General features: G+C 40.8%; 1 protein-coding gene across 1 annotated transcript in view; it reads left to right on the top strand.

The window, feature by feature from the left end:
- The window catches only part of LOC115118611 (sodium channel protein type 8 subunit alpha-like), a 192,222-nt gene that overhangs the window by 153,888 nt on the left and 22,973 nt on the right, over window positions 1-15,361 (top strand). The window contains exons 21-22 of the mRNA XM_065020885.1: window positions 7,560-7,682; window positions 15,104-15,361. The exon at window positions 15,104-15,361 is cut by the window's right edge and continues 27 nt beyond it. Of these exons, the coding sequence (XP_064876957.1) occupies window positions 7,560-7,682; window positions 15,104-15,361 (381 nt within the window). The remainder of the gene's footprint in view (window positions 1-7,559; window positions 7,683-15,103) is intronic.

Below are 15,361 nucleotides of genomic sequence, written 5' to 3'. Positions count from 1 at the left end.
CTCTCTCTCTCTCTCTCTCTCTCTCTCTCTCTCTCTCTCTCTCTCTCTCTCTCTCTCTCTCTCTCTCTCTCTCTCTCTCTCTCTCTCTCTTTCTCTCTCTTTCTCTCTCTCTCTCTCTCTTTCTCTCTCTCTCTCTCTCTCTCTCTCTCTCTCTCTCTCTCTCTTTCTCTCTCTCTCTCTCTCTCTCTCTCTCTCTCTTTCTCTCTCTCTCTCTCTCTCTCTCTCTCTCTCTCTCTCTTTCTCTCTCTCTCTCTCTCTCTCTCTCTCTCTCTCTCTCTCTCTCTCTCTCTCTCTCTCTCTCTCTCTCTCTCTCTCTCTCTCTCTCTCTCTCTTTCTCTCTCTTTATCTCTCTCTCTGTGTTTACTTGGCTTCTTGTCAATCTGAGATGCTTGAATATGAACAGCAATTTTCTGTTTGTGAGTTTGGATATTATGTGCCTTCATTTGCAACAAAGTCAGGAATTGTGCCTCTGTTACCCATCATGTGCAAATAGAAAACAATGATATTGTTTTACGACATAACAACAATTCAAATTTGATTACATTGAGATTGGAATGTGAATGCTGACAGCAAGGCAGCAGCACAAATTAGAATCGGCCAATCAATAACCAAGATTATTGATCGACATATTCAAGCCATGCTCGGCAACAAAGGGGTATGTGCTTCTATTGTCTCCGGCCTGTCTCCAACCCGTCTTCGACCTGTCTCTGACCTGTCTCTAACCTGTCTCCGACCTGTCTCTGACCTGTCTCTAACCTGTCTCCGACCTGTCTCCGGCCTCTCTCCGACCTGTCTCCAACCTGTCTCTAACCTGTCTACAGTGTAATCTACTGTTTGTCGTTCTCTGTCCCTTTTGTGACAGAGTGGAGTGGAACAGTGGAGTTTCTTTAATTCCATTCTTTAATTCTAAATCGATTAATACATTCTAAATGAATTCAGGATCATTGAAATGATAAATGATGGGAATGATAATTCATTGGGGTTGGTTGCTTTGACAGTAATACATTTTTCTTTTTTTTTAAACTGGTTGAGAAATTCCTTCAGCCTTCAAAGTTGACACGTCAGTAGGGGCATGGAGTATTGTAATGTTGCATAGATATGATCCAATCCCCTGACTGCACTGTATCTGTGATGGATGGAATACCTCCTACTTCGATGGTCAGATATGGCTTTGGTTATTACTGACCTTGTCATTGGAAAGATTAAGAACGTGACTATCTATTCAAGTCATTGACACCATGATGGGGGAACCAGGACAACCTATATGTAATTCTATGATTCTATATGTACTTCTATGATTCTATATGTAATTCTATATGTACTTCTATGATCCTATATGTAATTCTATGATTCTATATGTACTTCTATGATTCTATATGTAATTCTATATGTACTTCTATGATTCTATATGTAATTCTATGATTCTATATGTACTTCTATGATTCTATATGTAATTCTATGATTCTATATGTAATTCTATATGTAATTCTATGATTCTATATGTAATTCTATATGTAATTCTATGATTCTATATGTAATTCTATGATTCTATATGTAATTCTATGATTCTATATGTAATTGGTTACATATAGCTGACCCATCCATTTCTCAATCACTGAAATCAAACACTGTTGCCCCCTTTTTACAGTTATAGCCCAGGCACACCGCAAAGACCAACTGCCAAAAGCAGAGGGTGGCCGCGATGTGTTAGCGATCACCTGCTGGGTGTCGATGAACGTTGGCCATACAATATGTAGACTCGAAATGAACAGAAAATGGCGGCCACCTGCAGCTTTAAAGAGCTTGTCATCATGTTGTGTTTTGGTCTTTACAGTCCCAGTATGTTTGACTGTTCAATAGGCTGTATTGATTGATCAGACATAGTCAGAATTAGTCTAATCTAAGTCCTATATGTACTGTATACTGTATATTTAAAGTATCCCACATAGTTAGTGTCCCCTTTACGGGTTGATAGACAATGTACCCCATGCCCTAGAGCCATTGATGCTAGTCGTGCCGCACAGGGACATACATTTCCCAAGATGCACTCGGGATGGTCGTACGGTATGGGAACCGACAATTCCCTCCCAAGCTGTCAATGTGTGACAACAAAGTGTGACATACTCCCCACTCCCCATCCTTCTTAAAGTCTTACGCCTCCTCTTACTCCAGAAATGTTGTGAGTGACCTTTGACCTTGTGCTGAGATGATGATGTAATGATGGTGGGGCCAGGCTGGCCTGGCAGCCAGTGGTAAGTTTGGTCCTCCAGAGTGGCAGACAAGCAGTCAGTCCCTCTTATAATGCTGCTGTGCCTCACTGAGTCTGGGTCGTCCGTGGTAGTCTGTCTGTCTGTCTGTCTGTCTGTCTGTCTGTCTGTCTGTCTGTCTGTCTGTCTGTCTGTCTGTCTGTCTGTCTGTCTGTCTGTCTGTCTGTCTGTCTGTCTGTCTGTCTGCTTTAGACCAGCATGCATTACTCGGAATGTGTGTGTGTGTGTGTGTGTGTGTGTGTGTGTGTGTGTGTGTGTGTGTGTGTGTGTGTCTTCTATTTTGATATCTTTCTGTTGAATTATCTTTTCATTGGCCTCTCTTCTTGATTTTTATTGTAGAAATGTGGATAGCAAATGTGATACAGGAGAACTACTATGAGAAGACAGAATAACTTACTGTACCCATGCTTTCTATTTGGTCCAAAAGTTGAAGAATAGATTTGATCAAATCATGTGCTTTACATTGTTGAGAAAACATTTAGTTACAGTATAACACTCTCTTAATAATGGAGATATGAATACAATGCAGGACAGAAAACTGGATTAGGCAACCATAGTGATGGTAAGGTAAAATCTAAATAAAAACTAATCTTTCTAGTAAAACTACAGATGTAGGGTTTTAATTTGAGCCTGTTTGCTATAGCAGAAAAATAATCATGCAGCAACAGGAAATCAGAATTATTATGCAAATTATAATTGATGGGTGTTTTTTTAGGGGTTGATTCATTTTTCATACGGGAAAATAAAATCTGAAATTTCATACTGGAAATTATAAACTTCAGTAACCTTTTTAAACCTCAAATACACTACAAGTTTGACATTTCCTGCATCAACAGGGTGATCAAATTAAGATCCCACATCTTTAGTAGCCAGTCAAGTGTCGGGAGGGAGTCGTTATGTAAGAGTGGAATGCGTGTGGATCCATCCATCCATACTTTTAGTTTACAGACATTTAGATATTTTCTTTATTGTTTTTTTTGTTCTGTTTGACTTTAGTTTCCGTTGTCTTTCTGCTTTTCTTTCTGTTTCTGTTCCACTGTTCCTCATTGGATCACAGCCCAGAGGTGTGATTGGCCTTGCCTTGCTCGACGCTGATTCGCTGAGGGCTGCCACACCCACACAACAGGCCAAATCCTTGACCTATAAGGGGGTGGGGCACTCCAAGGGGTCAGGCTGAGGCTGAAGGTGACAAATACCCCAAATACTGTGACAGTAAAATAAAGGCTAAATCTTTATTTTATTTGACATCTGCTTATTTTACATCTGCTTATTTTACATCTGCTTTAAATTGACTTCATTGTTTTTTTATATACCTACTGGCTGATTAATAAATTCCATCAATCAATTCATCATCGCTCTGATGAAACAACCTGCCGGGAACAGACAGTTATTATTAAGCTAAACTGATTATTAACGAATGGGACATCTTCAACTAAAAGAACTGAGCCAGCTAGAATGTGAAAGAATCCTCTGTGTAATATGCAGTTCATACAGAGTCCCGGAGGGTCAGGAGCCCTTGACCGGTATAATAACCCAGAGATGACTCATTAGTCACGAGTCCAGTCATCACTAACACGCTGATAGCTTCACCGCTGTCCTTAGCTATGACCAAATCGTTTGGAATGACTAGTTTTCCATTGCAAAAAGTATATACGTACATTATCATAGACTGTAGTACCGCTAATGGCCTTCAATCAAAATAAAGATTTAGCCTTTGTTAGAATCCCTCCTCTATCTGTGACTATGGTCTGGTCAGCTTTTGATGTTGTGTTCTTTGAGTGAGTTTGACCAGTATGGTCTTGTTGGCTGGTTGGATGTGCTTTCACGTGTTTTTAGTGTGTTATACTGTCTTCCCTTTGGATCTGGTGCTCTCACTCTCCCAGTCTCACCACCTGAACAATGGCAGGGAGAGAGATAGGGACAACCTTTTAGTGTTCCCAGGTCGAAGAACTATTAGATGGACTTCATCTGTAATGTTGAGTCAATGAGATAATGTAGTGCCATTTAGTGACATCAGGGTTGGGGTCAATTCTATTTCAGTTCAGGAAGTAAACTGAAATTATTAATGAGGAAAATTGGCATTTGAATTTCAGTTTACTTCCTGAATTAATTGAAAACCCATTGCCACATCTAGCCTTTCTCTCCTCTCGTCACTGTAGGCCCTGCTTGACAGACTCATGGTTCTTCACCCCCAATTGTGCCTGAGACTACTGTATAGGCCCCTATCTCTCTCTCTCTCTCTCTCTCTCTCTCTCTCTCTCTCTCTCTCTCTCTCTCTCTCTCTGGTTGTGTGTTTTAGCTTACATCAGCTAGAAGGGCCTGTAGTGTAGCTTTGCATCCCAAATGGACCCTATAGGGTGCCATTTGGGATGCTGGCAAGTAGTGTACAGTGCCTTCGGAAACTATTCAGACCCCTTGACTTTTCTCACATTTTGTTACGTTATGGCCTTATTCTAAAATGGATTAAATTGTGTCCCCCCCTCATCAATCTACACACAATAGCTCATACGACACTTCAATTTTCACACACCTGTATTTGTGGAGTTTCTCCCATTCTTCTCTGCCGATCCCCTCAAGCTCTGTCAGGTTGGATGGGGAGCGTCGCTGCACAGATAGTCTCTCCAGAAATATTAGATCGGGTTCAAGTCCAGGCTTTGGCTGGGCCTCTCAAGGACATTCAGAGACACTTCTGCGTTGTCTTGGCTGTGTGCTTAGGGTCATTGTCCTGTGGGTGTCACGTCGGCTTCTGCTCTTCCCTCCCCTGGCGCTTGAGGGCGCCAGGCCGCCCTGCATCACGCAGTCCTGCCATCTATCATGCACACCTGCCTTCCCTCGTCACGCGCATCGACAATATTGGACTCGCCTGGACTCATTCATCACCTGTTTATTTCCTCCCCTATATTTGTCAGTTACCCAGCTCTGTTCCCTGCTGCTGCATTAATTGTTTTTTGTCTGTATTACTCGTTTGCTGACGCTGTATTACTTGTTCCATGTCCGTTCTATGTTAAATGTTTGACTCCCCGTACCTGCTTCGTGTCTCCAGCGTAATTCCATGTGACAGTTGGAAGGTGAACCTTCACCCCAGTCTGAGGTCCTGAACGCTATGGAGCAGGCTTTCATCAAGGATCTCTCTGTACTTTGCCCTGTTCATCTTTCCCTTGATCCTGACTAGTCTCCCAGTCCCTGCCACTGAAAAACATCCCCACAGCATGATGCTGCCACCACCATGCTTCACCGTGTTTCCTACAGATGTGACGCTTGGCATTCAGGCCAAGAGTTCAATCTTGGTTTCATCCGACCAGATAATCTTGTTTCTCATGGTCTGAGAGGCTTTAAGTGCCTTTTCGCCGTTTGGCATTGCTGTGACATGCACTGAGAACTGTGGGATCTTGTATAGATAGTCAAATGGCCATATCGCCCCCTAGTGGCCTCATGGGTGAAATGTTGTTAATAGTTTTCAGATTTTCATAATTACTAAACTTATAAAAACATTTTTTTACAGAACATCTGGTGATTCTATGTCAAACAGTTTTGTTATAATTCAGTCTTCTGTGATGTATATAAAGTGTACTATTGGAACACAAACTGAAAATGTAATACATTTCTACACTATATCTGACATGGTACAGGTGTTTTACATTTTTTTAAGCCCATAGCCATGTGTGTGAGGTGTATACTTTTGTTTCAAAGTTGATTTGTTTAAGACTACCAAGAAACACTCTGTGTGACGCTGATTTAGCCCACTGCAGTAAAAGGTTAAAGAACATTTTAAATCCTTGCTGCTTGCTTGATTGAAGTCGCCAATACTTTCCCACTCTGTAATAGCCCCCCTTACCACATGCCCCTAGCCTCTTAAACTGATGCTTAAACTCAGTTGCAGGGTTCCTATTCCATTTCCATGGATAAAACAGGGACTATCCGAGAGCTATGGTCCAATGAGTAGGTAACATTGTTAGGATGTACATGTGAGTCATTTAGCAGAAGCTCTTATCCAGAGCGACTTACAGGAGAAATTCAGGTTAAGTGCCTTGCTCAAAGGCACATCGACAGATGTTTCACCTCGTCAGCTCAGGGATTGAAACCTTTTGAGTTACTGGCCCAACGCTCTTAGCCACTAGGTTACCCTCCGCCCGCTATGTAGACGGTAGTGCCTAGTTGCCGGCAGCTGCTGTACTGTGCGTGAGAGTGGGGAGCAAGACGGAGCATTAAACAGTATCACTTACCCCTGTCAAGTCCTCTCAGTTCTTCACAAGTGCATAGGGCATAGTTTAGGGGTTGATTTGGGATCGGGCCATTGTGTGTGAGAGTGGGGGAGAAGCACTGTTTCTTTGAGGCTGTGTGCTGTTAACTGTTCCTGTGTGTATTTCTACTGTACTCAGTGTCTCTCCAGTGGTCCTTCCAGTACCATCCAGTGCCAAATAACTACTGAGTCCGATCTCCCTCTAACCCCCCCCCCTTTCTCAACCCTTTACTACTGTCAGTGTGTGGTTATCTGTATATGACTGTATGTGACTCTCCTATTTTATTCTAATGCTGCGTGATAATGATAAGATGATTGTTGTCAAAACAAAATGACCTACATGTACATATTTACCTGTATTCTTTCTCTTGCGTTCCATTAGTTTGTCTGTCTTAGATTATATGGGAAATTATGCCTCAGCCAAGAGTGACAGACATGGAGAGACAATGTTAGAGGGGCCAGGGTAAGGTTCTACAAGTCTGTTGGGTATTTAATATGAACGTTTACAGGTTGTAACCTCTCTCCTTCCCTCCTCCTCCTGCTCCTCCTCCTCCTCCTGCTCCCTGGTCCCCTTCGCCGGTCTGTCTGTATTTGGATTGAATCAGTCGTGTGCTGTGGCAACACTTTTCTGCCTATTTCTCCCTTTGTCTTATGCCTCTCTCTCTCTCTCCTCTCTTTTTCTCTTGCTCTCTCTCAACCACAAGTTTCTTTGCAGGTACAAAGGAGTTTGTCACATTTCTCCCGTCTGCCCTAAAATAACAGAAACAAATCCCTCCTCCCACAGTCTACCTTTTACTGCTACTAAAACACTACGCACATTAAACCTATACTAAACATTGACCTTCTCTCTCAATGTGTATACATATATAAATGCAATATTATACATGTATATACATGCATATAGATTTATGTGTGTATGTCAAGCAACTCTCTCCACCCAATGCCAGTCCTATTGCTCCAAGGGCTCTCGTCTGAGTCTCTTCTACCTTTAGAGAAATTTCTCACTCCTTCTAACAGTTTGGAACCTCTTTTGCTTCTCTGTTTGTGTGTAGGTGTCTATAATCAGTCTGGTAGCTAATGCACTGGGCTACTCGGATCTAGGTCCTATTAAATCACTAAGGACACTAAGGGCCTTGAGACCCCTCAGAGCCTTGTCACGTTTTGAAGGGATGAGGGTAAGATCCAAAGCTAAGTAGCTAATCCTTACGCATGCCCATTCAACAGTATTAAAGCATGCTAGAAAGTGAAATATTATTTTAAAAAGTAACCAAACAATTTTTTTTATGACAAAAACATTCCAAAATGAATTTATTGGGGAATTTTTTAAAATATAAACTTTAGGAAACTAGCCAAGACAAGAAGTCACCTTTCCATGCACACAAATATTTTACCATACTTCACATACTATTTATATATACACGTTGTGATGCAGCTGGGAGTGTGAAGTAATGTTGCATATTAATGCTACAAAGTGATACAGTAATACCATTAGAAACTATTTCCCTGGTTTTGATTCAATCTTTAAAAAATACATCTAAATACTAATTGATATTTTCTGAATTTCCACTATCTACAGGAATAAAAATAAAATAGAGAGTGGAACTAGAGGAATATGTCACAAAGCAGCCTCATCACATAAAAACAAAGCTGCCTCATCACAAAAAACAAAGTTCCTCATCACATAAAAACAAAGCAGCCTCATCACATAAAAACAAAGCAGCCTCATCACATAAAAACAAAGCAGCCTCATCACATAAAAACAAAGCAGCCTCATCACATAAAAACAAAGCTGCCTCATCACATAAAAACAAAGTTCCTCATCACATAAAAACAAAGTTCCTCATCACATAAAAACAAAGCAGCCTCATCACATAAAAACAAAGCAGCCTCATCACATAAAAACAAAGTTCCTCATCACATAAAAACAAAGTTCCTCATCACATAAAAACAAAGCAGCCTCATCACATAAAAACAAAGCAGCCTCATCACATAAAAACAAAGCAGCCTCATCACATAAAAACAAAGTTCCTCATCACATAAAAACAAAGCAGCCTCATCACATAAAAACAAAGCAGCCTCATCACATAAAAACAAAGTTCCTCATCACATAAAAACAAAGTTCCTCATCACATAGAAACAAAGTTCCTCATCACATAAAAACAAAGTTCCTCATCACATAGAAACAAAGTTCCTCATCACATAAAAACACATTTTCTTTGGGTGGGGGGTTAATGATTGGCTCGAGAGATAAGGTGAAATTATTATTAGTTAAAGCTCCATGTAAACCAAGCCAAACTACATACCATTTCATAAAGCATTTGAATAAACAATTCGCTGTTCATTTGGCCTGATTCTCAATCTCTGCTGCTTTGATTCTCAATTCCCCTACCACTACCTGCACCCCACCTGGTTGTTGTCATCCTCCTCTATCTCTTTATCACATGTAGTCCTTTTCCATCTCCCCATCCTTAGACTGGTTTGAACTTACTACCCTCTCCACCTCAGTTTAGTCCTCCACCACCAACCTCCACCCCACCCTGCCTCTCCTACCCTTCCACTGCTCAACTCCATCCTGACCCAGTAGATCTGCTGGGCCTGCAGCAGGTCTGTCTGTCTGCTCCTCTTTGTGTCCTGCTTGTCTGGGACTGAGAAAGGAACCACACATACACTCCACACTCACATTGTTGTGGGTGTGGAATATTTGCTAAGCTTCTGCCTGTGTCTTTGCGATCATCAGTTTGTGTTAAATGACTGAGATCTTTAAGGGCTGAATCGCAGAGATCGGTTAAGTCATGTCAGTTAGTTCAACGTAGACCAGACACCTGAAACTGCCAGCCCGCGGGCCAGATACGTCTTAAGTAAATGCGGACCAGATTCAGTATCTTAGCTTGTTTGTCTTCTTCTTAATAATATCCTTTTAAGGATGTTGCGAATTTTCGCAGCTTTTTGTTAAAAATCACGCAACATTTCAGCGCCCTGCTATTCATGCCAGGAATATAGCATATGCATATGATTAGTATGTGTGGATAGAAAACACTCAGACGTTTCCAAAACTGTTTAAATCACGCCTGTGGCATTTACAGAACGTGCGTTTCATCGAAAAGTGCATGAAAATCTGTTCACTGAAAATGGAAAAATATATCCTTCCGCGACTACAGGCAATTGTTCAAAACGAACCGAATTAAATAGAGCCGAGTTTTCATTGGCTACAGCTTCCACAGGTTGTCTAGAGTCACGTCATTTGTTTCGCAATTGATTCTTGGTCTAACCGAAACAAGGGAACTCCTTTCCTACTGTCCCTGCCCAGATTTTGGTTCGACCATTTCAAGACATCTTTTTCTCCACGGACAAGCTAAACATTTCACATCGCCTCCTGAGGAATTTTATCGCTTATTAACGTGTACTAATACCTAAAGTTGCATTACAAAAGTATTTCGAAGTGTTTTGTGAAAGTTTATCGTCGACTTTTTTAATTTAAAAAAATTACGTTACGTTATGAAATGCTCATTTTTTTCTTTACTCGCAACGTATTCGTAGCTCGATATCTAGGCTATATATGGACCGATTTAATCGAAAAAAGACCCTAAATGATGTTTATGGGACATCTAGGAGTGCCAAGAAAGAAGCTCGTCAAAGGTAATGAATGTTTTATATTTTATTTCAGCGTTTTCGTTTGCGACGGCTAACGCAAAATCTGTCGTTTTAGGTGACGGTGCAGTATTTTGAGGGTGCATGGTATCAGATAATAGCTTCTCATGCTTTCCCCCGAAAAGCATTTTACAAATCTGACTTGGTGGATAGATTCACAACGAGTGTAGCTTTAATTCAGTATATTGTATGTCAATTTTAATGAAAGTTTGAGGTTTATCAACCTCTATGGTGGCGCTCTTGAGCATTTCTGCTGATTGTGGTCCCCACTTCGGTACCACGTCCTCATGCGGACCAGATTCAGTATCTTAGCTTGTTTGTCTTCTTCTTAACCCTAAGTCAGAAGCTTAGGAAATATGCTGATAGGCTGCCATCTCACAAGGCATTACTGTCGCCATGTCATAACACGACACGTTGCATAGCAACCATACTGCAGGTTTTATAGAACTTCCTACTTCCTGCTTCCTATTGCCTTCCACTCCTGCTAGGTCGAAAATATACAGGTTAAGACAACTTCATCACAGATTTGGGACAATAGTTGCAAAGAGTTATGGAATATTTGAATCCCATTGTCTTAACCTTTGTCATCTTCAATCTAGCTTTTATTTCCTACTTCCTGCTTCCTGTTGCCTTCCATTCCCACAGGAAGTGAATCTGGGAGGCAACATTGTTTAGCACACTGGAGCGCTCTCTTATATTATATCTTAAATCTTATATTTTCTTTTAATAGAGGAGTGAGTTGGGTTGGGTGGGCAGCAGGGCCGATATTATATTAACCAATTAGGACAACACTAGTCTTTCTTAACCCCTAGACAGTCGCAGAGCATGTCTCCTCTTCCTCTTCATAATGTCCCAAAAATGACAGACCAGGTGTGGTAGACTAGACGTGTGCCATGCACCACTGTTAATACGCTACAGGAGAGGTTAGCTAGCTAATCATCAATTTGACTGACATTTCCATTCATACTGAAGTGCCCATCCATACAAATATCCACTTGCTAAAATATGACAATGACGTTGCAAATACGAGCTGATGACATCACAAAACCTTTTGGCCCTAGATAGGCTTTATGGTTGTTTACTACTATACTTATGAATGAGTCCACATCACCAAACGTTGACATGGCAGTCTGGTTTGTCCACTTTGCTCAGAGATGAGACTAGCGTAGAATTAGAAGGATTCTGTTTCTATGGCGGCTAGACTGGTCAAAATTCCAATATAATATTTTGGCGAAAAAAATCACGGTACATTCTTAAAGGAACGTTGTAGTCAAACATTGCGTTACCCCTATTAATGATCTCAATCAATGGGAGTGTGGTAGGAGGTGACGGTGGCCCAGTAGGCTAATACTTGTAGCAGTGAAAAAGCAAACACAATGTAATTAGATCCTGTCTGTACTTACTCACCAATTCAATACAATATTGTCTACTGTATGTTCATCAATTGATTTGCCTATTTTTTTTTCTTTACCTAAAAGGAAGATTGACAAATCAAAGTGGTAAATAAATGGATAGGGAATTACGAGAATGGAGAGATGACACTGACAACCATAATAATGAAAGAGATTCTGGAGAGTTAGAATGTTGAGAACTCTTGCTGACTTGATCTTCCTGGCTGTGGTCATGGAAGGTTGTGATTGGAGGAGGCCAATGCAAGTCAACAGCTCTGAGAGAGCAGCATAACACAGCTTTCATTTGAATATATTGCTATGCTTAACATGCAATGATGCAATGGGCTGTTCCTACCTACCTGAATGCCTATAGTCACTTGTTAAATGCTTTATCTGTTACTATGCTGCTTTGTAGCCTCATTGTTACTTTTGAGCAATGCAATGTACAAGAATGACACAGTCGCCAAGTCATCCTCACATTTGTCTTACTACAGATTTTCTAATGAGCTTGCACTCTAGTCTTTGGTTGCGTTTTAATGTTTAGTCACAAAATATTTGTTGTATTATTAACTTAAAATGTATTTAAAAAATACCTTCTAGCTGCATCATGTCAGACTTGCAGCAGACACATTAGCAGGAAACAGATCCTGAATTACAGACCAATCACACAGAGACCTCAGAACCATATAACAGATGTCTGAGTTCTTAGAACAGATGGCTGAGTTCTTAGAACCTTAGAACAGAGGTCTGAGTTCTTAGAACAGATGTCTGAGTTCTTAGAACAGATGTCTGAGTTCTTAGAACAGATGTCTGAGTTCTTAGAACAGAGGTCTGAGTTCTTAGAACAGATGGCTGAGTTCTTAGAACCTTAGAACAGAGGTCTGAGTTCTTAGAACAGATGTCTGAGTTCTTAGAACAGATGTCTGAGTTCTTAGAACAGAGGTCTGAGTTCTTAGAACAGATGTCTGAGTTCTTAGAACCTTAGAACAGAGGTCTGAGTTCTTAGAACAGATGTCTGAGTTCTAACTCTACACAATCCATTCTTGACTGTTCTTAAATGTTGTGTCCAAAGATACCCAAGTGTCAAATCCACTTGTCTGATAGATATACAGTATAATATATAGACAAGAAACCTTTTGGCCAGTTATCTCTCTATCCAAAACATTTCTCTATCGGTTTGTTTATCGATTTGAACGGTTCTTGAAATTGCACCACAATGCCATGTAACAACACGCATGTACTCAAATTGCCGATGCACATTATGAGCTTTTGAAAGCCATTTTCCCTCATTGTTTTGATAAGGTTTTATATTTTTGATAAGGCATGAACCATTTGATTATATAATGCATGGCTAATATTACCTTGAACACTTTGAATCTTTGAAACAAGTCCAATTCTACCGCCTCAGCAAGTAGTTCATTCTCTCAGCATGTGTGCAGTGATGTGTTCTCCTACAGATGTAGGAACTTAATTCAAGCCCGTTTGCTACAGAAGGAAAATAATCCTGCAGTAACAAGAAATGTGGATTATAATTAATATAATAATTTTTGTAAGGATTGATACATTTTTCATTAAGACATATCAAGTCTAACATTTTAATTTGGAAATTACTATCTTTAGATGCCTTTTTAAACCTTCACTACAAGTTTGCATTTCCTGCCGTGCAGAACAATTCTCAGCAACAAAAAAAGAGTTTGAATTAAGATCCTACATCTGTATGTGAGAGGTGGGAGGTGTGATATTACTGTCATGATGCGGTATACTGCTAACTCTACGCATTGTGATCATTCCTCTCAAAAGGTAGCTTTCTCTTTACAGCTTCTGCATTTTTCATGACAGATTCTTACATGTATTATTAGAGGTCCAAGCACAATGAATAGCCTATGTGCCTTATTTGTATTCTAAATCAGTTCAATTCAGCAATATATTTGTTTTTGGGTTACTCACACAGAAAGAAATTGTCACCCAACAACCGGAAGGTTCCCTTTGTGTATATGGTGTTTATCCAACCCCAGTGCCATAGCAGCCAGTAACTCCATATTCCATAATCATTCAAGAGGAACAGTCAAAGGCCTGTACTTAACGCTTCCAATAATACACATACTGTAGAGAGGAGAGTACCGATGATGTCATCACTAACATGTTTAACTGTAAGAGAAGAGTGTACCTACATTTTAGGTTATGATAAAGACAGCCAGTTGTGCAAGTCATATTTTTCCAAGAACCAATGGGTAAATATCAAGAATTAAAATGACCATTGAACAGCTCCCCCTGACGGTATCTTTAAGTAATCAATGCAGGGTCCTGCACATTGCTGAGAGAACACTGCTCCTGAAGCTCAGTCTGCACTCTATCTGCCTGTCTGTATACAAGGAGGGAATATGGCTCCACAAACCAAGTCTGTCAGCTAAAAACAGACGACATGCATGCTCAGCTCAGCCGTGCCTGACAGCTGCTGGTCTAGCGTCCAACCCCACAGTGAGCTAGCGTTCAACCCCACTATGCACCACGACACTGAGCTTAATGCACATCAGTGTATGGAAGGGCCGGTCGGTCCGGAGATAGAAGCTGTTAAGGGGGCTAGCCGTGGGTGTTATGGATGTGGGAAGCAGTCTATGGGTTGCGTCTCAAACAAATGGCACCCTATTCCCTATAAAGTGAACTACTTTCTAGCAGAAAGTGCACTGCTTTTTACCAGGGCCCACAGGGCTCTACCAGGGTCTATAGGGCTCTGGTCAAAGTAATGCACTATACATTATAGAGAATGGGGTGTCATTTAGGATGCATCCTATGGATAAAACTGCTTTCCATTGCATCACGTCTGGGTGCGTCTGGGTGGGAGGTGTTTTCGGAAAAGGGACAAGGGGAGGGAGGGAGGGTGATGAATGTTTGGGAGAAGATGAGGATGCATACTGGCATGGCAAAACAGTTGTGGTTCAATTAGTTTAAGACAGTTCTATGATCTCAAAAGGAAAGTGGGGTGTCTGTCTGTCTGTCTGTTGTCTGTCTGTCTGTCTGTCTGTCTGTCTGTCTGTCTGTCTGTCTGTCTGTCTGTCTGTCTGTCTGCCTGTCTGTCTGTCTGTCTGTCTGTCTGTCTGTCTGTATGTATGTATGTATGCGCAGACCCCTTGGATAGTCCTAGTCGTGTTCTCAATCAGATCAAATACAATTCATTCTAATTATAACAGAACTGATAATACTCTTTCACTGTTATACTATATGTTACTATACTATATTATACTTGTACTATAATAATGATGTACTATACTGTACTGTACTACAGTATACACAAACATACTAAAAATTATATTCTAATTCTAAACAGTACTATAGTACTATACTTTATACAACATTATGTATCATAATAACGTTAAAACACCATTTGTAATATGACTCGATAATGGAACATAGTACATGTCAAATTCGTTTTTGCTGCCACTTTCTCCTTTATGATGCCATGACAGTATGCAGCTGCTCTGAGGGGGGTTGATAGGTATCATCATGGAGTATGTTTTGAATCTCTCACACTGTCCTGTCCTCCTGTCTCCCCTGTCTAGGTTGTAGTCAACGCCCTGGTGGGAGCCATCCCCTCCATTATGAATGTGTTGCTGGTTTGCCTCATCTTTTGGCTGATTTTCAGTATCATGGGAGTCAACTTGTTTGCGGGCAAGTATTACTACTGTTTCAACCAGACAGCAGAGGAGAACTTTGAGGCCAGAGAGGTCAACAACAAGACACAGTGCCTGGCCCTCATTGAACAGAACTTCACTGAGGTCAGGTGGAAGAATGTCAAGATCAACTTTGACAATGTTGGC

This window comes from Oncorhynchus nerka, linkage group LG7 (genome assembly GCF_034236695.1).
Source record: "Oncorhynchus nerka isolate Pitt River linkage group LG7, Oner_Uvic_2.0, whole genome shotgun sequence".
Lineage (NCBI taxonomy): Eukaryota > Metazoa > Chordata > Actinopteri > Salmoniformes > Salmonidae > Oncorhynchus > Oncorhynchus nerka.
Note: the sequence above shows the minus strand (reverse complement) of the source record. Positions and strands in the feature narration are given on the sequence as shown.